The sequence below is a fragment of the Mesoplodon mirus genome (assembly GCF_964341445.2).
Source record: "Mesoplodon mirus genome assembly, chromosome: 19".
In the NCBI taxonomy this organism is placed as follows: Eukaryota; Metazoa; Chordata; class Mammalia; order Artiodactyla; family Ziphiidae; genus Mesoplodon; species Mesoplodon mirus.
In genome coordinates, this window is record NC_138995.1 from 465,139 (window position 1) to 487,132 (window position 21,994).

Sequence of the window (21,994 nt, forward strand, 5' to 3'; positions counted from 1 at the left end):
CTTCCCTCCATATGGATTTGCCTTTGCTGGACTTTTCATATAAATGGAATAGGAATCGATGTCTGGCTTCCTTCACCCGCATCACGCTTTCGGGCGTCGTACACAGGGCAGCACGTTCCTCGTGACTGCAGTCTTCACTCGCGTTCTTGAAACTCCATCCTCACTCCACCCCCGAAGTGAGAGTGTGACAGACACTGTTGGTGGAGTCCCCTGCCCACACCTTCCCTTGCTGGCAGAGGTCCCGCCCATCCTGGAGACACCGGGCACACAAGGCTTCTGGGGGAAGATTCTCCTTGCTGATACAAAGCAAGAAGTAACGCCTCTCACAAACTAGACGCAGTCCCATGTGTGTGACACCAAGAGCCGTCCAGCCCTCTGCGGACCGTGGACACTGAGGATGGCAAAGTGTAAACACACAACCCTTGATGTTGCCACGCCGAGGGCCCTACCTCTGACCTCTCCTTTATTTGGGGGATACCGAGCCCCTCAGCACTAAAGCCGTGAATGGATGGCTTTTCTGTGACTCGCAGCCAAAAGCCTCCTGACACACTAGAAGCAGTTTTCCGAACTTCCCCCCTAGGACTCTGGCCCTGCCTGCACTCTTCAGCCCTCAAGTAAGGGCTCTTAAATTGGGATTTGAAGTCCAGGCCTGGCTCCCAAGGCAAGCACCCTCATCTCAAACGTTTCCTGCCCTTGATGACCCCCAGGGGCCTCGATCTGAAGCTTTCTGTGCCCAGCTCCTCTCCCCTGCCAGGCGGGCATCCATCCTGCCCTTCCTTGTCTGACCCGCCGGCCATGCGTCCTCACAGTCACCGAAGCCCACGGGCATGGCTCCCTGCTTTGCCCTCACACCCTATCACTCGGCAATTCCCGCTGCCACAGCCTCACTGCTTCCTACCCAGTTACAGCAATGGGCCTGTGAGAGACCTCTGTTCTGGAGACACAAACCCTATCATTCCTCCCTTGGTTTAATTACCTAACAGTTCCGTTTCCGTGACCCACATAATAAAACTGATGAAAGACTTCACATTCTGCTGCTTCTGTGGCTTCAACCCCGACCCCCACCCAAAGGCTGTTACGGTGAGTAACTTTGCCCAGCTGTTTCACCAACATCCTATCCCCTCCGTGAACTCTGTGGCCAGGCAGAGGGCTCCCACGGGCCCGTGCTCCGCAGGGGAGCAGCTTCCCAGGCTCCGTCCCAGTCTGTGGAATGCCGAAGGAACGACACTGGGGCCAAAGGCGTCCAGCCCTCGGAGGACAGCAGGCCTGCCGTGGACCTGCGCGCTGCTTAGCCCTCTTGACTGGAGCTCACCTAAACCTTTACTAAACTTATTACATCTTCCAACTAGAACTCTGATACTAAAGGTCCTAAAACCCCCTCCACCGTTAGGGCACGCCCCCTGCTACTGGCATCCCACCACAGGCTCCTGTGCGCCCCATCCCCAAACGCACCTCAGGTTCTGTACCCGCCTGGGTGTGTCCTACCTTCCACTTCAGATGAAGGCCACTCCCACTTAGCTGCCCCTTTCTTCTCATGGAAGCTCTCTGCAGGCTCGGTGTCTAGAGGCTCCTCAGACTCTTGTGAAGGCCTGTCCACCGGCCTTTCCGTAGCCTCTGGGATTGAACAGGTGCGCCCCGACTTTGGGTCCTCACCTGAAATATATGGGTAATTAATTAGATCTATATTTTACTGAGACTAGGGCAAAGGATTCCATCCTTCTTCAGTTGCCTGCTTTGGTCCGAATGAAATAAGATAGCTTGAAAGACTTGGGTCACTCCATTTCCCTACACGTGGATATTCCCGGGATGAAAAGGTCCCCGAGGCACGATCCTCAGAGAGGACCCGGCGCAGGAGGATTTGTGGGGGCGGGGCCGCGCCGGGGAGACTGCGGGGCGGCGGCCCTTTACCTTTCCGCAGTTTGTGTTTGCTTTTGGAAAGTCCCATAGGTGACTGCCCCGCGACGCAGCCCCGGCCCCTGCACCTCAGTGGGAGCCCAGCCCACTGACTCACAAAAGGCCCGGCCACCGCCTCCGTGGCCCGCGCGGTCGCCACGGCAACGCCACCGCCCGCGAGACCAGCCCGTCCTCTCGCGAGAGCTCCCGGCCGCCGGAAGCGGCGGCGATCCGGCAGTACCCGCCCGCCAGCCCGCCAGCCCGCGCCGGTCGGTTCGATTGACGCCGCCGGGAGATCCAGTCCGTCCGTTTCTGCCAGGGCTGCCGCTGCCGGACCGGCCATGGACGGTGAGAGGCCGCCGCTCTCCGGGGCCGCGCGGGGCGGGGCCGCCTCTCCCGTGGGCGGGGCTCAGGCGGGTGCCCCTGGCCTCGATCCGGGACCCTGGGCCCCCATCCCCTGTACCGGATCCCGGGGCCTCCACCCGGGACCCCGATCCCCGACACCATACCCCGGGACCCAGGACCCCGACCTCGACCCCGGGGCCTCGACCCAGGACTCCGATCCCCTTCCCTGATTCCCGACCCCCTTCCCCGGCCCTCCTCAGCGACCGTCTGCCCCTGCCCCGCCAAGCTGCGGTACTGGGGAGGGACATCGACCTTTGGGGCCCTGGGATGCCGGGTCAGAGGGCACCCGAAGAGGAGACAGTTGCACCACTGCCCCCAGAACACCGCTAAGAGAAACATGAAGAGCTCTGGCAGAAAGCCCTCACTATGTACAGGCACAACAGCTCTTGAGATAGGAACCGTATGCGCCCATTCTGCAGATGGGAAAACAGGTTGAGGAGTCCGTGCAGGCACAGGCCCCAGGCGGCCTGGTCCTCCATGGCCTGCAGCACCCCCTCAGGGCCCTCTGCCCTGCCCTGCTCCAGAACAGGGAGCATCCGTGATAAAATGAAGATACCTACATCTGCCAGGATGTTTAAGTGCTCGTGTGATAGAGAGGCTGTGCAATGGTATTGTCATGAAGGAAATCCTATGCAGATTGCCTCAGAGAGAAGATGAAGAGCACACCCCCACCCCGCGCGCGCGCGCACACACACACACACACGTTGGGTTTTGCCTCACAGCTCACTCAGCTTCAGCTCTCCAGGGAATCCTGTTTTGCCCGCATCCCTTTTCTCCAGGGTTAGGTTTTGCCCTTCAGAGTCCGTCCTTCCCACTCAAGTCTGGGCCACACCCAGCCCAGCCTTGCTTTCCTTGCAGTGAGCACACTGCCTGCCACCTGTTTCTCCAGAGACGGAGACAGCTCTGGCCTTGACTAGGGCCCCGCAGTGACAGGTGAAAGCTGCACGGAGCTCCGCTGGGCTCTCAGCTGGGAGCCTTCACATGCCTTTGTGGTTCTGGATTCCGGCTGCAGGATTTCGTTTCTTCATTCCGGGCTAGTGTGGTACACCCTTTCAGAAATCATTCCCCAAATTTAGGAATGGGATATACACTGAGACAGTTTTAAGATGAAGCTGAATCTACCGAGCTCTTGAGTTTGGGTAAGTGAGTAGCAAGTTCAGATACCAAGGGACTTAGCCAGTAACACACACAGGTCTCCAGTTCCTCACTGAGGGTAGGGGGGCACCTGAGCCTGATTCGATGACTCAGAAATGGCAGCTCCCATGGAGAGTGGCCTCTGTGGGCCAGCTGTTTTATGGCGTAAGAGTCATCGCCCTGCTGTTTTTATCCATAAAGAATAGACTGTCAAGTAGTAAACCTTATTAAATTGGGGAGGACTCCCAAGGGTCCTTTGTAAAGCTGCACTGATTACAAACCATCTCAAGTTTTCACCATGGGCCACACGCTGCACCCATGACATTCCCCTGCACGCTAACCCTTAAGGTCAGCTGGTGCCATCCTGGTGTTTTCCTGAATTGGAGAGTCAGGGAGGCTACGGAGGGGCAGAGCTGGTGTGAGTAGGCCTCCCTGAAGGCCCCAGTTCCATTCCAGCTCTTCACGTCCAGGAGTGTCTTAGTGCCCCCACCAGCTAGTTAGGAGCGTTGCTTCTCACATTTCTTACAATCCTCAAATCATCTCTCTTTGCAGATACCCTGTTCCAGCTGAAGGTATGTACTGAATGGCCCTTCACCCCACCCTGTCCTGGTGGTTGTCAGCGGGGACAGATGGTGTGAGTCACACTCAGGGTAGTGCTCAGACTGATGACCGAGGGGTCAGAGAGGTGGCGTACTAGCTTGTCTTGGGCTGCGCGGAAGCAGATCACTTGGCCTCATTCATGAGAGCGCGAGTGTGTGCGTCCCTTAATGTTCCACGAGGCATTTAAAACGGTTGCGTCGAGCCCTTCAGAAACACGTGCAGGAGAGCATCCTGGGCAGCTGGGCGGTCCTCCTGCCTGGGGTGCTGTCGGCAAGCAGCTGCCCCAGTTCCTGGAGGGGCCTCCTAGGTACCCATCCACGGTGGGTTCTGAGGGACGGGAGGAGTGCGGGGCATCGGCCCCCGACTGCAGCAGCTGCACCGGCTCCGCTGTGGGGCCTCCAGGCCAGATTCCCAGGTCAGGAGAATCTGGACTTTCCCCTGAGGAACGTAGCTGGTGGGGGTGGACAGACAAGAAACCTTTTCTCCACAACGAAGCGTCCCAAGTGCATGGGGGCACCCAGGGCTGGGGACCCTCCCTGGTGGGTGAGTGACGTTGGCTGAGAGAACAGTGCTGACAGGACCAGAGTTAGGAAACTGGCCTCTGGAAGGCTGCTGTTCCCTTGGGTCATCTGAGCCTTCTCCCTGCCAGCTTCTGGTCAGCTGAGGCCTGTGGAGGGCCACTGACCAGGGCTGGGGTGTGCGAGGTCATGCCAGGCGGTCCGTGCTGCAGCTGACCGGCGGGTCCCAGGGCACCTGGCCAGAGTGGTGGACTTTGTTTAGAGGTGGTGGATGGTGGCCCGGTGTGTACTTCAGGCTGTGTGTGGAGGGCAGTGGGCCGCGGGCTGGGCAAGGCTGGACGCAGAAGGCAGAGGACAGAGCAGGCCACGGAGCCTCCGACGTGAGGGGCCCCGTGTGGGTGGGGCAGGAGTGGGGCTCTGGGCGCAGAGCCCGGCTAGGGTAGCCCGACATGGCAATGCCTGACACCGGCCCCATCAGACACCTGGAATGTGGCTTGTGGGACTGATTTTTTACTTTCACTTAATTTTAGGTAATATAAGTTTAAGTAGCTACATGTGTCTAGTAGCTACTGCACTGGACGGTGCAGGAAGAAAAAATGGTCAGAGAGTCAGGTGCTGCAGACATTGATTTAAAGGCCCCTCAGAATTGAGTCTGATGACCGGGAATCGGGGATGACTTTGGAGAGAGCGCCCTGTGCCCATGAGCCTGAGGTTAGGGAAGCGTTGATCTGCACAGCGGCTGGACCACGGGAGCAGGGGAGACGTTAGCCTGAGGCCTGGACACCAAGGCGGTCAAAGAGGGAGGGGTTAACGGTGGCCAAGGCCTGTGGGCAGTTTCTCAGTGTGCCCCCAGCTGCTGACCCATGGAACAGGGAGCCGGTGCGCGCGCTTCAGGCTGCTGGAAGGAGGGGCTGGGCCGCCGGGAGCTGGGCTGTGTGGAGGGGGCACAAGCGCACGGACGGGCACCGGCGTCCTAGTGGGCAGCGGATTGTCCAGCAGAGGCAGCAGCCGTGAGGGATCAGTGATGTCCACCCTCGGAACGAACTTACAGCCCAGGAGGGCGGGGAGCGGGATGGGGGTTAGGCCGGGTGGTGACCCGGCCTCCTGTCCGTCAGTTCACGGCAAAGCAGCTGGAGAAGCTGGCCAAGAAGGCGGAGAAGGACTCCAAGGCGGAGCAGGCCAAGGTGAAGAAGGTGAGTGCGGGCGCTGCCGCCGGGTGGGCCTTTCCTCCTGTGGGTCCGGTGCTCCTCGGGCCTGGGCAGAGGCCGAACCCCTCTGTGGGGCGGGGCAGGGCTGGAGGCTCCTGGGGTGGCCGTGCTCTCCATGGGGAGGGCTTTCTTACAGCTGGTTAGCGGCTAGAGTAGCTCCCGGGGTGCTGGGTTTGGATGACTCCTCAGCCAGTCTGAGGCTCCCAAGGCAGAAAGGAAACGCAGTCAACTCGCCAGTCTGAAGCCATGTCACCGCCACAGTCGTGATTCCTTTGGAATCAGCATGGCCTGCGCTGGCTTTTCAAGCTCTGCTTCTTCCAGGCGGAGCTATGTTGTGTGAGGGCAGCTGAGTGTGTCGGTGGGAGTGGAGAGGCCTGGGAAGGTGGCCGTGTTTTCCTGAGCCCGGCTTTCTTGTCTGATTTTCTCTGAGGGCTGGTCGGGGGCCCTGCCCCTGGACACCCTCACTCCTGAGACATTTCTGATGAGAAACCCTGCGGAGAGGCTGAGAAGGGGCTGCCCCACAGCAGCAGACGGCGCCCCAGGACTGGCCGGGGCCGGGCCCCAGCTGGCATTTCCCCCTGCATTTCAGGCCCTTCAGCAGAAGAATGTGGAGTGTGCACGGGTGTACGCCGAGAACGCCATTCGCAAGAAGAACGAAGGTGTGAACTGGCTCCGCATGGCGTCCCGCGTGGATGCTGTGGCCTCCAAGGTGCAGACGGCCGTGACCATGAAGGGGGTGAGTGCTAGGCCGGGCGCCACGTGCCCGGGGCCGGCTTCTGCTGGCAGAGTCGAGGGGGTGGCCCGGCGCAGGGGGTCAGGCCGGGATTCCCTCCCTACAGTAAGGGCGGTGCTAGAGCGGAAGACGCACCCCGAAGGCTCTCTCCAGTGTCCGTCCTTCCGTTGACGGCGCCATCTGGGGACGTGCCATGCTGGGGGCGGGGGGGCAGGGATCCTGAAGGCCCTGCCTGCCTCCTTACTCCCACCTCTGCCAGGTGACCAAGAACATGGCGCAGGTGACCAAAGCCCTGGACCGGGCCCTCAGCACCATGGACCTGCAGAAGGTCTCTGCGGTGATGGACAGATTTGAGCAGCAGGTGCAGAACCTGGACGTGCACACGTCGGTACGTCGGCCTGGGGCCCGGGTGTGCGGATGACGGCCAGGCGTGTGCCCCCTCCCCCTCCCGGGAGCCTGGCTTCTCGTGGGGACTCCAGACCGGCCCGCAGAGGTCCAGCAGGGGAGAGGGGGGCCTGGGGCCGGGGGTGGGTGCCCGTGCAGGCAGCTGTGCCCCAGGACCAGCACGCCAGAGGGAGTGCGCTGGAGAGAGCGCCACAAGGGGGCTGGCGGGGGGAGGGAGCCACAGGAAGCCCTGACCGCCCGGCACACGACCCCCAGGTGATGGAGGACTCCATGAGCTCGGCCACCACGCTGACCACACCACAGGAGCAGGTGGACAGCCTCATCATGCAGATCGCCGAGGAGAATGGCCTAGAGGTCCTGGACCAGCTCAGCCAGCTGCCTGAGGGTGCCTCTGCCGTGGGCGAGAGCTCCGTGCGCAGCCAGGAGGACCAGCTGTCTCGGAGGTGGGCCAGGGGCACCTGTGCTGGGCGGGCAGCGTGCTGGGCGGGAGCTTGGGCGGGTCGCAGAAACCCCGGCCTCGGTGCCTGCAGGCCCAGAAGCAGCTCAGTCCCCGCCCCTTGTTCAGACCCTGCTCACCGTCTATAGCTCTCCCTAGAAGCGGAGGAACAGGACTAGGATGGCCTGGAAAAGGGCCTGGAAAAGCTGGGGTGGAGCCATTGCCGGGGCCTCAGGGAATCCTGTTGTCCTTTGCAGGTTGGCCGCCCTGAGGAACTAGCGGAGCCCAGTGGCAGCACGCTCCATCCCAGCCTCATGGGGGAGGGCTGGGAAGGCCGCCTCTGCCCCCTCCCCACTGCTCTCACCCTCTCACCTGCCAGGCCTGGGACTCCGCCTCTCCTCTGAGCACGGGTGTGGGTCTGGGTCTGTGTCCGGCTGGGCAAGTGTGCACAAACTTCTGACTTCTGTGGGTAATTTCTGTGACTCGGGCCACCAGCTGGGCGATATGCAGGCTCCCCTCCATCCACCACCACTGAGAAACCCCCAGGGACTGGCTGGTGGCTGCCACATGGATCTGGGGGCTTTCAGACTCCATGTGATGGCCGATGTGCTGGGAGTGGTCAGCCAGTGGGGGTCAGGGCTGCAGGCTGTTGCTAGGGACCCCTGGGGGCCCCCCCCACTCCATTTAGAACCTGGTCCTGCCAGCTGGATGGGCCCCGCTCGGGCTCCCCAGTGTAAGGCGCCTAGCTCCCCGTCCAGCGGCCCCCTGGGGGTCTGCATCCTCACTCTTTTGCGCCTCTGGAGGGCTCGGGCCCTGCAGCGTCTCCTCTAGGAAGCTAGAGTCTACGCTGAGGCCCCTCCCATCCAAGGAGCAGGCACCTCCGCCTCCTGGGTGGGATGCTGTTCTCCTGTCACTACAAATGATGGGGTGCCCCCCCATCTGGCTCTTGCCGCCTTGCGGGCTCACGCTGTTGACCTTGAAGCTGGAGTGGCTGATGCGAGAGCCGCCCTCAGTGGGGCCAGCAGTGGCAGTACTTTTGACGACGTGCTGGGCTGGCCTGAGGGGAGCTTCAGGCAGCCTGCACCTTTCTGTTTTCTCCAATTCCTGAAGTTTACTTCATTTTCCTGAAGCTTCCAGGGATTTTTTTTTTTTTTTTTTTTTTGCCAAAAGAGAAGGAGCAAGTAGATGGGGAGCAGAGCATTTGGTATGAGCCCCTCCCCAGCATCAGCTGGAGAGCACTGGTCGGTGCTGACCAGAGGCCTCTGGCTGGCCGTCTGTCCTCACAGCACTGGCTCTCATGGACAGAAACGTGGGAGAGCTTGCCCTGGCTCTCTGCATTTGATTCTTCCTGGACTTGGACCCCCTGGGTGCTCCGTACAGTAAGTTGTGCCGTGGGCTGCCTGGCGCTCTGCACTGTGGTGTGAGGCCGGAGAGAATGGGGTTGAAGAGCCACCTGGTTTTTCTTCTGTGATGCCGACCTCGCCTTACTCCCTGGCCATCATCCCTTGGGGCTCCCACGTGCTGGGGGTTCGGAGAAGGTCCCCAGGGGGTGCTGGGGGTTCGGAGAAGGTCCCCAGGGGGTGCAGAGCTCCACAGAGACGCCCACTGGGGGCAGAGGCCACACTGCATCAAAGGGCAGCAGGCGAAGTTTGCCTTTTCCTGAAATGCTGTTGTGAATAAAGAGATTGATGCCTGAGAACTGTCTCCATCTTTGCTTTAGTGGCCTGGGGTGGGACGGGGGCCTTAAGGGGACGGTCGGCTTGCGGTCCAGCCCTCCAGTAGGAGGCTGACAGGTTCCTGAAGGAGGGCAGGTGGGGTGGTGTGAGGACTGGGATTCCCAGGCCTTGCTCGGTGAGGCCGAATCAGATCCACAGTTCCTCTACGATTTTACCTTGAAATACTTTTAAACTTATGTAACAGCTGCAAACCAAGTACACAACTTCTGTATACTTCTGTGTAGGAGCTTTCCTCACGTCAACCTTCTAGCTACCGTAGAAGCGACCAAATCAGGAAACCGCCCTCACGTTATTACCCTGTGGTCCCTCCAGCCCCGAATGTGGCACAGGCCCTCCTGTTTCTCTACGTGACTGGGACGGTCTCGAGGCCAGTGGGTCTGCACCGGTGTGCTCGCGGGAACCGCATCCGGGCGCCCCCCACCCCGTGTGCACCAGAAACTACATCCGTGCGCACCCCTACGTGCCCCCAGAAACTACCACCGGGTACCCTCTGTACTCACGGGAACGACGTCTGGTCACCCCGCTGTGTGCACCAGAAACCACGTCGGTGCGCCCCTCTCTGGACACGTGAGCCACGTCAGTGCGCCCCCTCTGTGCGCGCCGGAACCATGTTGGCGCGCCACCCTCTGTGCTCACGGGAACTACGTCCGGGCACCTTCCCCACAACCCACCGCTCACACGAAGCACGTCTGTGGGCCCCCCTCTGTGCTCACGGGAACTACGTCCGGACACACACCGACACACACACACACACACACACACACACACACGTACCCCGTGGGCACGGGAACCACAAGTTTGCACTTGTCAGGCCTCCCCCTCTGGTCTGTTACTCCTTGGGCAGAGAAAACCCCGTTTTCAGGTTCTCAGCCCCTGCTCCCTGCACAAAGTTCTAGTTTCGGCACTGCTGGCTGCCCCCACCCCCGAGAGACGCCCTTACCCACCAGAGGACTGGGTTTGTCGCAGGTCTTGCCGGGGCCCCTCGATGTGTCGTCAGAAGGCTCTCTCTCAGCCACGCCATCTTCAAAGTGGCTGGCCTCTCTGTTAGATTATTTGGCTTGTGTTTCACACCGGTGCTTCGCAGCCTGGCTGGTCTTGATCGGTTTTTTGGGCGTGTGAACCGTGGCCAGGGCTGTAGAGTCGGAACCACAGTGGGGTCCCTGCCCCTTGTGCCTAGCCCGCCTGCCAGAGTGACCACCTGTGGCTCTGGGCACCCCCTTGTCCCCTCTGAGCACGTCTGGGTTTGAACAGGGCCTGGGGCTGCTTGTTGCCTGGCTGGAGTATCTGTGGGCCCTGCCTGGGGAGACAGCCCTCCAGGAGCTCCTGAGCAGACTCCACGCTGCTGGGTGGGCCCGGGTGTGGCACCCGCCTCCCTGGAGCCCCTTACCAGGACCCCCAGGAAAGGCCTGCAGGCCTGTGTCTCCCAGGGTGAATGAGGGGTGAGCAGAAGTGTCCCCAGAACCAGATTCTGGGGATGGCAGGCACTTGAGGTGTGGACTCTGGTGTGATTCTAACGTGGTTAAGATTATTTCAGACGAATATTAAAGCGTTTCTTATGGGAAAATCCCTCCCAGTTAGTAAAATTAGGCATGCCCGCCTGCCGCCCACCAGGGGGCCCTCCAGCCGCCAACAGCCCCGGCAGATAAATCAGCCAGCCATGGCAGGCTGGCGTGCTGGGCAGGATTCGGCCAACTCAGGACAGAAACCCTCAACTTGCTTTTTTCTCCTTTAACGTTAAACTGATCCTAAGTGATCAGCAAATACCCACAATGTCCCTGCTGGTGGCTTTAGGTCTCCCTGGAGAGAGTGCCTGCTGGGAGAGAGAGGCAGGGCCCCAGCCCAGAGGCCGTCGCTGGCTCCCAGGGCCCAGGCTGGCAGGCACCGGTGGGTAACGGCACAGAGGAGCATCCTCAGGGGCTGTGGCCTGGAAAGGGGCCAGCAGGGATGTGTTGGGGGTCTTGTCCGGGGTCTGTCACCCACTAAGTTATTCATCTCAAGACACATGCACCGGATGACCGGTGGCAGGGGGAACGCTACTGAGCCCCCCTTGGGCGAAGCACTGCCCTGCAGGGTCCTTGTTCGTGGTGTGTGAGGACACCCAGCAGGGCTGGGTTCCTCCCTGCTCCGGACCTTGCTTTCCTGTTTGCCAAGAGAGGCTGGCCCAAGGGGTGGGCCGTGGGCACACGGGTGTGTGAGTGCGTGTGGGTGTGTATATGTGCGTGCGTGGGTGTGCACCGGTATGAGGACGTGGGGTGCAGGTGTGCACATGTGTGCGTCTGTGTGCACGCACCTGTGTACACATGTGCGTGGGGAGGTGGCAGCTGGAGCCTGGACCGTGTGTTATTTTAAAGACCCTCCAGCAACGTCCACGCAAAGCCTCTCAGACCCTGACCCCTCTGGCCCTGACCTTCAGGGCTCAGGCACTCCTGTGTCTGGTGTCCAGCCAGGAGCCCCCTCCAGGGCCAGGGTGCTGATGACACGAGACTCAAAGGATCGGCAACTTTATTGAGGGTCCCTCTGTGCCTGTGTTTTGCGCTGCCCAGGGGAGCGCAGGTGCCTGCCCAGGACAGGCCAGTCTGAGCGCACAGGGAGTCGTGGCCGTTCTAGCACCCAGGGCGTCAGAGGGGACACAGGCAGAGGACGAGGAGCGCGAGGGAGGCCAGCAGGGCCCCCGGCTGGGGGTGGAGGCTGGGGGCCCCTGAGTAGCCGTAGCTGGTCCTGCAGGAGGCCTCCAGTTGGTCCCATGGGATGGCCTCCTCACCCGGAGCCTGCGTGTGACTGCTCGCCTGGGGAAAGACACGGGTCGGCTGCCTGCCTGAGGGCAGGAGGTGGTCGGCGGCGCGGGGAGTGCGGGGCCCCTCACCTGCTCCACCGCCTCAAAGACCCTCAGCAGGTTGTCTGCCAGGGCGCCCTTGACCTCTGCCTCGGTCCACTTTCTCCTCAGCAGCTCGGCGGCCAGGTCTGGATACTTGGACACATCCTTAAGCCCCGAGGGCAGCCTGAGATGCGGGTGGAGAGAGCCAGGCTCTGCATCCCGGGGGCAGGGCCTGGGGGCCCCCATCCCGAGCCCCGGAGTCCTCGGCGCCCCCACCCCGCCCCTCATAGCACGTGGAGGGGGTCTCGCCTCACCTGGACACACCATCGTAGTCCCCACCCAAGCCCACGGCTCCGGCCCCCGCCACCTTCTTGATGTGGTCCAGGTGATCTGCGGAGAGGCAGCTCATGAGGGCCCTGCGAGAGGCCCCGGCCCGGCGCCCCGGCCACTCACCCCCGCCCACCTGCCACTTGGGACAAGTTGGCCTCCGCTTTGCAGGAAACGTAGTCACTGTAGAAGTTCACCATCACTAGGCTGCCCGTCTGCTTCTGCTCGGGAGAGAGGGTGGCACCGTGAGCAGGGTGGCCAGGCCGCGAGGGGCAGCCCAGGAGCAGACGGCCCCGGCCCAGCCACTCACCACCAGCTGGAGCACGTCGTCGGGCACGTTGCGCCGGTGCTGGCACACACTGTAGGCCGAGGAGTGGCTGAAGACCACGGGGGCCTTGGACAGCTGCAGCACGGCCTTCATGGTGGCCGTGGACGTGTGGGCCAAGTCGACGATGACGCCCAGTCGGTTCATCTCCTTCACGACGCTCTGAGGGGGGAGGGGGCTCAGGGACCCGCACAGCCTGGAGGGTCTCAGCAGCATCCTGGGACCAGGCAGGCTGTGCCGTGCACGCTTGGGTTCACATGACCTTCTGGGGTTTCTGGCGGCCGCCTGGGAAGTCCAGGTGTGGGGAAGGGCACTGGCCAGGTGTTGACAAGCCCTTCAGTGGCTGGGAGACTGGAGGCCACTCTAATGACCAGTGGGTTCCAGTGGAAGGCCCATCCTGCTGGCCCATCTCACAGATGAGGAAACAGGTGACGTGCCGGGTCCTCTGAGGGTGACCGAGGCCCCGCCCCCACCACTCACCTGCCCAAAGAGTGACAGGCCTTGGCTGCGGGCCTTGTCTTCTCCCGTGTCCACCAGCCAGTTGTCGGCCCTGGGAGAGCAGAGAGCAGGCGCCCAAGGGGCAGAGTGGTTGCCCGGGCCCACCCACCTCAGGAGCAGAGACGGGTGCCGGGGCGGCCCCTGCCCTGAGACCCTCCCGCCCGCCGGCCCCCCCAGGGCTGCTCACCAGGGCGTGTTGCAGGTGTGGGTGAGAGTCAGGTACCGCATGCCCAGGCGGTAGAGCGCCCGCAGGACACCCAGGCTGCTGTCGATGGAGTGGCCGCCCTCCACGCCGACCAGACTGGCCACCTTTCCCTCCCGGAAGGCCTGCCGGATGCCTGCAAGGAGAGCCCGGCCAGGGGCAGTGGGCACCGGGCGACACGTGTGCCTGGGTGTCGGGTGTGGGGACTGGCTTCCACGTGAAACAAAGCGCAGAGCGGTGCAGCAGCCCCTGCTCAGGACCGGGGCTGGTGGGCGCTGGCACCCACCTGCGCTGTCGGTGACACACAGGAAGGTCTTGGGGTACAGCTGGCACATGCGGTGGATGACGTCAATCTGCTCCAGCGTCCTCTTCACGGCATCCTTGTTCTGGGTGTCGCAGGGCGTGTATGCAGACCAGAACTGGGGGGGTCATGGGGGGAGGCGCTGGGAGCTCAGGAGCTGGGCCCCAGGCACATGGGCTCTGGCTTCCCTCCGGCCACGGAGGCCCTCCCCGCAACCTGAGTGGCTATCAGAGCCGCCTCTAAGGGCCCGGGGCTGTACGCCGCCACCAGGGAGGGGCAGCAAGGGAGGAGGCGATGGGCTCCAGCGCCTCAGGCTCCGGGCCGGACCATACCTGGGCACCCACAAAGCCAGCCTTCAGCTTGGGGATGTTGGTGTGCGTGTGGGCCAGGCTGGTCAGGTTGGCCCTCGGGTCCTGAAGCTGATTGTTGAACAGTTTCAGCAGCTGCCAGGGCAGGTCATTGTGCCTGGAGGGACCAGGCGGAGGGGTCAGGGGCAGGTCAGGATGGCCACTTGGACCCGGGCCCCCCGAGCTCCCTCCCGGGCAGGCTGTCCCCTCTCCAGCTCCTCTTCTCGTGGGCCGAGGACTAGGAAGGTCACAGGGTGATTGCTGTTATCTGAACACACCTGAGCACAGGTGAGCTTCTCAGCTGGCCGCACCCCCAGGCCAGGTCACTGAGCTGAGCCCTAAGTGGACAGGTCTTCCCCCCTGGAGCCTTTCACTGGGGGAGAGGGAGGGCAGATGCCGGCTTGTCTTCAAAATCGTGGAGGTTGGGGGAGCTTGGAGTTGAAACAATCTCTATGAACAAGGCTGGTTGACATGGCGTTGCTGAGTGTAGGCCTGGGGGAGATTCACAGATTAAAGATAAAATCCTTCTGCTGCAGGGAGAGGGTGGGGAAGTGTGGGGCGTGGCCTACCCTGGGGGGCAGCCATGGGAGCAGGGCACCAGTGTGGGATTTGGGGGCCCCAGAGGCCCCCTGCTGCCTCTGTCCCTGGGGACAGTCCTGCACCATTTCCAAGATCCCTCTGTGCTTCCAAAGGACAGGCCCTCTGAAGTTCTCCCAGGAGCCGGTAGGCGGTGAGTGCATTGCAGGAGGAGGTGAGGTGCGAGGAGAGGAGAGGAGGGGACTAGACAGGGAGGACGAGGGGCAGGGGACAGGGAGGGCTGTCAGCAGCTGGTGGGGGTCTTCCAGGGCAGGACCCATGGGGCACATTCCTCCCTGCATCCAGGAACTGTCCGAGGGGTACCAGGAGCAGCCCCAAGGGGAGAGACCGCTGGGAACCATAAGCTCCAGGCGCTGGAAGGGGCCTCGGCCCCTGGGAGCTGATTAGAATTTCAGAGTCTCAGGCCCAGCCCTGGCCCACCAGTCGGCATCTGGCTTTTACCAGCCAACGGGCACACACGCACGGGACATCCAGGGAGCCGACCAGCGGATCCCTAGTCTGGTGACAAGGGGGCTGTGAGGACAGCCCGGAGGGGGCTTTGCTCCCACTGCAGGCCCTCCCATCCACCCCTCCTCCCCAGCCCAGCAGCCACGCCCACTCTCCCCAGGACCCTCACCCACACCTAGTTCCCACCCCCAGCCCTGGCTCCCTCCCCGGTGTCTGTTTCTTCATATGTAACACACACGGGGCTGCCTTGTGAGGGTCACTGACAATGTTAACACGGTAATGGCCCAGGTCGTCCGGCCCCCTGAGGTGGGCTCTTCCACAGCAAGGTGGCCATGGCTCCCGGTGGGAAGTGAGGGCTCCCTGGGCCCCACGCAGGGCTCCAGATCCTGGAAGTTGCCCCTGGTCTCCTGGGGAGCTCCTGCCCCAGCTGTGAGGTTTGACTGCTGGGCATGGGCTGGTGGTCAGGACGCCTTTGCTGACTGAGGGGTGGATGAACTCCAGGGAGGCGAGGTCACTGCCTCACGGCAGAGTTGGGTAGGGGGGGCTGGCCCTGGTCACTGTCCCCGAGGCAGCGCTGAGCAGGACTTTACTCCTTTGCCCCTCTAGGAAATCCAGCCCCACGCTTCAGCTGCCTCCATTTGCTCTTCCCTCCTCGCCTCAGCCTGTCCTCCCTTTGTAGGTATCCGCGCTAAGGTCAACACCACATCCTGGAGTCTGTTCTGGAGCCTGATGGATCTACCCTCCTTATCTGTGTGGCCTGGGTAGCATCCTCAGCTGTGACAGAGGACCCTGCCATCCTACCCAAAGAGGGGAGGGGAGGATTCCGAGTGCTGGGAAATGCTGGAAACGACAGCCAAACACACACTTAGGCCAGCTATGGCTTACAGATGTGATAGCTGGAGCTGGTGCAGCCACGTTAAATCATGAGGTAACTGGGAATGGTGGCCACACCATTACGGAATGCCATGCCAGGACTCTGTCTGGACTTCTCTGTTGTTGAAGCTACTTATTTGGGTCTCTCTTACCCACAGGAGTAGCTAATACTAACTGGTTTTGATTCTGTCAGCCTAGTCTTGGCTTTCTAAGACTTTGGATAATCCCAGCTCCCCAGATCCCAGCTTCCTGCGTACTCCTGGCTGTCTGGGCTCTTTGAGCCACCTTACCCCCACATGGACCTCTGGACAGCTCCCAGCACCTAAACTCGGACCCCCTCTCCCTGCGCCCAGCTGCCCTGAGACCCCCAAAGCAAGGAACATTCATTTTGTTGGCATATTCTACCTGCCCTCGCTGGCCTGGGATGCCTGGTCCCTGAGCCCAGACCTGCCAGATAGCAGGGCCTCCAGGATGGGAGCAAAGGACAGTGGCCTCTGCATCAAACTTCCGATGCCTGTGAGGAGACCCAGCCATGTGAGGACCCTCAGGTGCAGGCAGGGGGATGGGAGGTCCAGGAAGGAGGGGGAGGGGAGGGACCAGGGGAGGACGGAGGGAGGGAGGGAAGGGTGCACTCTGACCCCTGATGGCCACTCCCTTATCTAGGGCTGCCCCTCATTTCCCGGCCAGTCTTATGTGATGAGACACCCGTTTTCTCTACTTTTCTTGCAGAGCTTTTGTCCCATAAAGCCTGGGCAAGTGGGTACCCCACTTTCCCAGCACCCGGTGAGAAAGAGCAGGCGGGGCGGGAGTGTGTGTGTACAGGTGGCGTCCTTCCCAGGGCTGGGAGAGCCCCGAGGAGTTGGGGGCGGGAGCAGGGCCAGGCCTGCGTACAGCGTCAAGGGGCCCTGGGGGCCGCTGGGAGGACTCCGGCTACTGCTCTGAGCTCTGTGGGAGGTGGAGCTGGAAGGGCAGGGGCTGGTGCTTGTGTCTCCAAGACTTCCTCTGGCTGCAGTGCGGAGACCTGACCTCAGGCCAGTGGCAGGAGGGGGCAGTCAGAGGCACAGGGGTGGGGGTGGAGGGTAAGTGAAGGGGACAGGCGCGGCCAGGTTGGCTGTGACATCAGGGAAAGAGTGACAAGGTGTCACCAGGGTCTTGGCTGGAAGGGGGGCAGGGGGAGTGGACACCCAGGAGCTTGGCCTGGGGCACTGAAGCGTGAGATGCCTCGGTGAGGTCAAGCCGGGCGCACACGGCCTGATGGGGTCACCCCAGGTGGATGGAGCGAGGGGTGGGCTTGATGAGAGGGTCTCAGGAAGGAGGGTCAAGAGGGCCGACAGGGTCCCCCAAGGGTCACAGCAGACACCACCCTTACCTGCACTTCCTGTGACATAGGACCCTGGGCCAGGCCCCAGCGGCCCCCAGCCCCAGCCCCACTCTGAGCTGGGATCCAGCCCCCAGGGGTCCAGGTTGTGGGGTGCCCCGGGAGCTGCTGAGGCCTTGGGGACCTCACTATTCCGTTCCTTCCTGCCGTGTTGCCCACAGGCCCTCATCTATTGAAGTCTCTGGGGCCCTGAGAGAGCCCACAAAAACCCAAGTCCAGCAAAGGGCAAAGGCCATAGTGCAGTTGGAGAAACTGAGTCCCATTGGAGACAGGGCAGCTCCTGTCTCAGGTCAAGGGCACATGAGCCTCGACCCTAGCTCCCCCGGACCCGTCACATGGGTGGCTGCTTACCCGTCAATGACAGGCGTGCCCTGCATGATCCTCACCGCTGCGTCCCGAAACTGGTCCGCAGTGCAGACGGCCACCAGGGGCCAGAACCACCAGCTGGTCCACATGGCACGTCCCCAGGGATGCGCTCCCCTGCTGCTCCCCTGCGGCTGTCCTGGGCGACAGAAGACAGGGCTTTGGTCCAGGTGATTATTGCCAGGACCTCCCCTGTTTATCAGTAATCAGCACATTCCCCGCAAGGGTGGATAGATGGGAGTTCCTAGCCCTTGAGGCTGGGCGTGGCCGTCTGGGCCAGGCCAAATGTAGTAAAACCCCAGGGGCGGGGCTGGTGCCCAGAAGTGGGACGGAGGATGGGCTAGCGCAGGGAAAGGGCCGCAAGTGTTTGTCGTGTCCTGCCCCCAGGACCCGGGGTCTGAGGTCTACAAACAAGATTCAATTTTGTGTCCTTGAATGTACCCCTTTGTTTGCCTGTAAAGTAGTTTTTTGTTACTTTTCTTGGAAGGTGGAGCACAGCCCGGCAGGGGCACTCCCACCATACCCCACCGCAGTGCTGGGGGCGTCTGCACAGTGACCCACGCTCCCGCTGCAGGCTTCTGACCGAGCACGTTGGATGCCGGGGCTTGGGGTCGGAAGCCTGGAGCGTTTGCATTTCCTGAGAGCTGGGGGTGCACACTCAGGTCTCCCGGGGGAGGCAGGGGTTGGAGGGTGAGGGGCACGGTTCTGAGAACCGGATGCCCAGGCAGCGCCGGGCCCAGTGAATCATGAATCCCGATCCCAGGGCCGGGCCAGCATTCAGGGTTCTGCTGGGCAGCTGGGTGACCCCAGCCCGCTCTGGATCCTCAGGGCTGCTGAGCTGTGGAGACCCTACCCCCTCGCTGGGCTCCCCGGCACCTCTGTCCCTGGATGGCTTTGGACCCGCACGCAGACCTGCCCTCTGGAGCCCAGGTCCCAGGCCGGTGGCCTCCCCGAGCCCCGACCCGGCCCCAAGGACAGGATGGGCCCAGCTCCAGGCCCTTTCTCCCGCCTGGGAAGGGGGGTCACGTCCGAACCCTGGCTCTGCCATCATTAGCTCTGCATCCCGGGGCCTGGGCCTCCAGCCCCGTTTCCCTCCTGTTGAAACGGCAGCCCGCAGGGGAGACTGAGCAGAGGTGGGAGCCGTCTACCTTCCCTCCCCCCACCCATCACTCACCCTGGGAGGAGGGGCTCCGGGGCGTCCTCCACCCAGATGCCCGGGGACGAGGCCACCGGCCCCAGACCCCATCGAGGACTTGCCCCCGCGCCCCACCGGGGCACCCTCAGTGCCAGGCCCTGGGATTCCACCCTCTTCACCACTCTGTGCAGAAAAGACCCCCTTGAAGGGTGAGGAATCCAGGACTCCGACCACGCTGCCCAGCAGGTGCTGGGCCAGGACGCGGGCATTAAAGCCGAGTGTGTCCCTCTGCTGCCCCGAGCCAGGACCCCGTCTGCCCTTCTCACTGTCCCCACGGCCCCAGCACCTCGACGGTCCTCCGTGCTCTGTGTCCAGCCCCCTCCACCTCCCCGGCCTGTCTCTGTGACCCGACGCTGCTGCTTTGTGGTGGGCGATGCCCGTCTGCAGCTGGGGGGCTTCTCCCCGGAACCCTCCTCTCTGACACGGCTGTGAGCACACGTCCCCCCTTGTTCACACCGGCCTGCTCCATTTGTCTCTACATATTTTCAACATTTTCCCCTTATCGTTTTTGTTTCAGAGTTGGCTTTTTTTAAGAGCATGTAACTGTATTTTTTTTTATTTTTTTTTTTCACGTGGACCGTTTTTAAAGTCTTTATTGAACTTGTTACAACGTTGCTTCTGTTTTCTGTTTTGCTTTTCCGGCTGAGAAGCAGCTCGTGGGCTCTTAGCTTCCGGACCAGGGATGGAACCAGCACCCCCTGCGCTGGAAGGCAATGTCTTAACCACTGGACCGCCAGGGAAGTTGCAAGAGCATAAACCTGTATTTTACGTCTTCACCTCATCTGAGCGTCTCTGTCTGTAAATGTGACCGTTTAAGCCAGTACGACGGTGACAGCACTGCATCTTCCCTTAGCCTTGCTGCTTCCCAAGCTACAGCCGGCCGGGCTCCGCCCGTTTCTCGCTTCTGCCCTGTTCTTCGTGTTACTTTGATTCCCTTCCTACCATGGTTAGAAAGTTCCTCTGCGTGTCACTACTTTGCTAGTGTCTTCCCTCATACCTTGTGACAGTCGTATTTAAGTCTGTGTGTCTCTTTCAACATATAAACTCCTTAACGCCGGAGTTACAGCCCACGGGGCATGACATTCATTTAAATGTAACCATACATTTTCCTAGGTTTGCTGTGTCTTGTATACTTTGTCTCCTCCTCTCTTGAGATATTCATTCTGATTTCTTTCTCATTTGTCTGCGGCGCTTCCTCGGCCATTTCCCTGGGAATAGTGGCATCCTGTGTGATCCACGTGTCTCTGCTTCCGTGGCTGAGGGGTCATCTCTCAGCATTGCAGTCACGACCCCCGCGGCAGACTGACTGTTCCTCTGTGAGCACGCGGGCCCTCCTGGTCTGCCAGTTCTCCTTTACCCCTTCCACCCTCCCCAGGTGGCTCCATGGGTTTGTCTCTTTAAATCTGCCAGACATTTGGCTTTGACCTTCTTTTCATTTTAAATCCAGAATTTATTTAATTGCTTAAAGGATTTTAAATTCTCTGCTCATTCCTCCGTAATACTTCATTAGTTTAACAGCCCAGTGGAAAGGAAGGAAGCAGAGGGGCCCACGGCCCAGTTGCACTGCGGGAGGGGAACTTTCAGGGTTATTTCCTCGTTGTCGCCGTGTCACCGAGGGACGGGCCCCCCACCATCCACTCTGCACGTCACCTACGGACTCTCTGCTCCCTGGGGTAAGATTTGGCCCCAGCCTCCCACCTCTGCAGCTCAGGTGCCCGGGCCGGGCGAGGGCAGGGAGAGCAAGGCACCGTCTCGGGGGCAAATTTGAAAGTGGGGACACTAGGAACCTCAGTCATGGAGGTAACTAGTATTTTAACGCGATATTTTTAAAAATCAAAAATTCCTGCCCCCCCCCCAAATCCATGATGAACAAAATGTGAAACTTTTAGATAGAGTCAAGGCCACATCTGACCTTTCCTCTGGTCCCAGCTCTCCCCGCGGTTCCGCACAACTGGTCTCACCGGGTCATTCACATTAGGTTTCGTGACATCAGCTGCAGGACGCTGTTTCAAGTTGGTGACAGAGGCTGGTGTTTCTAGGAGCTAAGCTGAGGGCGTGACCACACTTCCCAGGGTGACCCGAGCACGAGAAGACTCAAGGCTGGGTACACCCTTGTTCAAACAGGAGAGGATGTCCAGGACGACGGCCCTGGACTATGACACCCAAAGGGCCCAAGTCCATGCCCAGCAGGGCTCGTGCTGTGCAGCGTCTGTTCACACCCTCTCTCTGGTGACTCATAGCCTGCGGCTGGCCGGGGTGCTCAGGGTCGGGCTGCTTGTGTGAGCGCTCACACTTCTCAGCTGCAGCATCTGTCTGGAACACAAGTCACCGTGGTACCTCCTGCTAGGATCGCCACCCTATGGACCCGCGGGTCCGGCCCCCGAGCTCACCCTTGAACCTGTATGCTCTGGAGTCTGATTGTCCATCCTGGGGTCTCTGGTTGCCTTTTTTCCCTCCCACTGGGTGCTGTTACCATGTCCTCACGATCTTCCAAGCTCTGGACCTCCTACCTCACCGCCCCTGGCTTCGGATCTATGGTTCCCACTTAATTTCTGCCCTGAGCCCTCTGCCTTTTAGTTTATGTCCTTTTTGGTAGAGCTGGTCCCCAAACCACCCCTAGCAGTGGGTGTGCGGGAAGTGGATTTCCAAGTCCTGGAGTGTTTGCACATGACATTATTATGCCCTCATAACTGAGCAGCAGTTTTACTGGCCATGCAGTTCTGGGTCATAAACCGCTTCCTCTCAGAAAGTGAAGGTTCTGGGCCCATCCGCACCGCACTACTGCCAGGAACCCAGTTCTTTGTAGGCGGCCTGTTGCTTTCCTGCACAATCTCCTTGAATCCCCTCTTCCTCCGTGGGCTCTGTACTTTCTCGGTGTCGTGCCTTGTTGGAGGCTGTTTCATCCGACCGCCCTGCACCCACGTTCACCAGCTCTACCTCTGGTCCCAGGACACGCCCTGGAATCCCTTCTCTCCTGCGTCCTCTCTGCCCACTCTCCTGGGCATGGCAGTCAGTCAGATGCTGGACATCCTGTGTTGATCCTTTTTGTCTCTTGTGTTTTTCTCTCCTGTTTTAGGTTTCCTCGTGCTTTTATTCTATGCATTTCTGTTCTGTGAATTTATGAATAGAATAGAAATTCTGTTCTTTGAATTTATTCTATGAATTTCCTCAGTTCTGAATTCGAGCACTTTTATCCAAAGTTTTCTTTCAGGAATTATATACTTAATCTCCCAAGAGTGCTTTCTTGTGTTTCTGTTG

The 21,994-nt window shown here is 60.8% G+C and overlaps 2 protein-coding genes across 2 annotated transcripts; one reads left to right on the forward strand and one right to left on the reverse strand.

Annotated features, from left to right (window-relative positions):
* Positions 1-2,105: 2,105 nt before the first annotated feature.
* Positions 2,106-9,031, forward strand: CHMP1A (charged multivesicular body protein 1A). Its single transcript, XM_082607904.1, has 8 exons — positions 2,106-2,241; positions 3,985-4,004; positions 5,666-5,743; positions 6,348-6,494; positions 6,751-6,879; positions 7,152-7,339; positions 7,590-8,870; positions 8,902-9,031. Exons 1-7 carry the CDS (start codon positions 2,235-2,237, stop codon positions 7,609-7,611), a joined length of 591 nt encoding a protein of 196 aa, XP_082464030.1. The 5' UTR covers positions 2,106-2,234; the 3' UTR covers positions 7,612-8,870; positions 8,902-9,031.
* A 2,522-nt stretch (positions 9,032-11,553) lies between these two features.
* Positions 11,554-17,675, reverse strand: DPEP1 (dipeptidase 1). Its single transcript, XM_082607894.1, has 10 exons — positions 17,530-17,675; positions 13,869-14,001; positions 13,522-13,654; positions 13,221-13,371; positions 13,016-13,085; positions 12,521-12,697; positions 12,347-12,431; positions 12,198-12,273; positions 11,932-12,067; positions 11,554-11,854 (listed from the first exon to the last, which is right to left on the reverse strand). The coding sequence occupies exons 1-10, from the start codon at positions 17,631-17,633 to the stop codon at positions 11,687-11,689; spliced, it is 1,233 nt and encodes a 410-aa protein (XP_082464020.1). The 5' UTR covers positions 17,634-17,675; the 3' UTR covers positions 11,554-11,686.
* Positions 17,676-21,994: the final 4,319 nt, after the last annotated feature.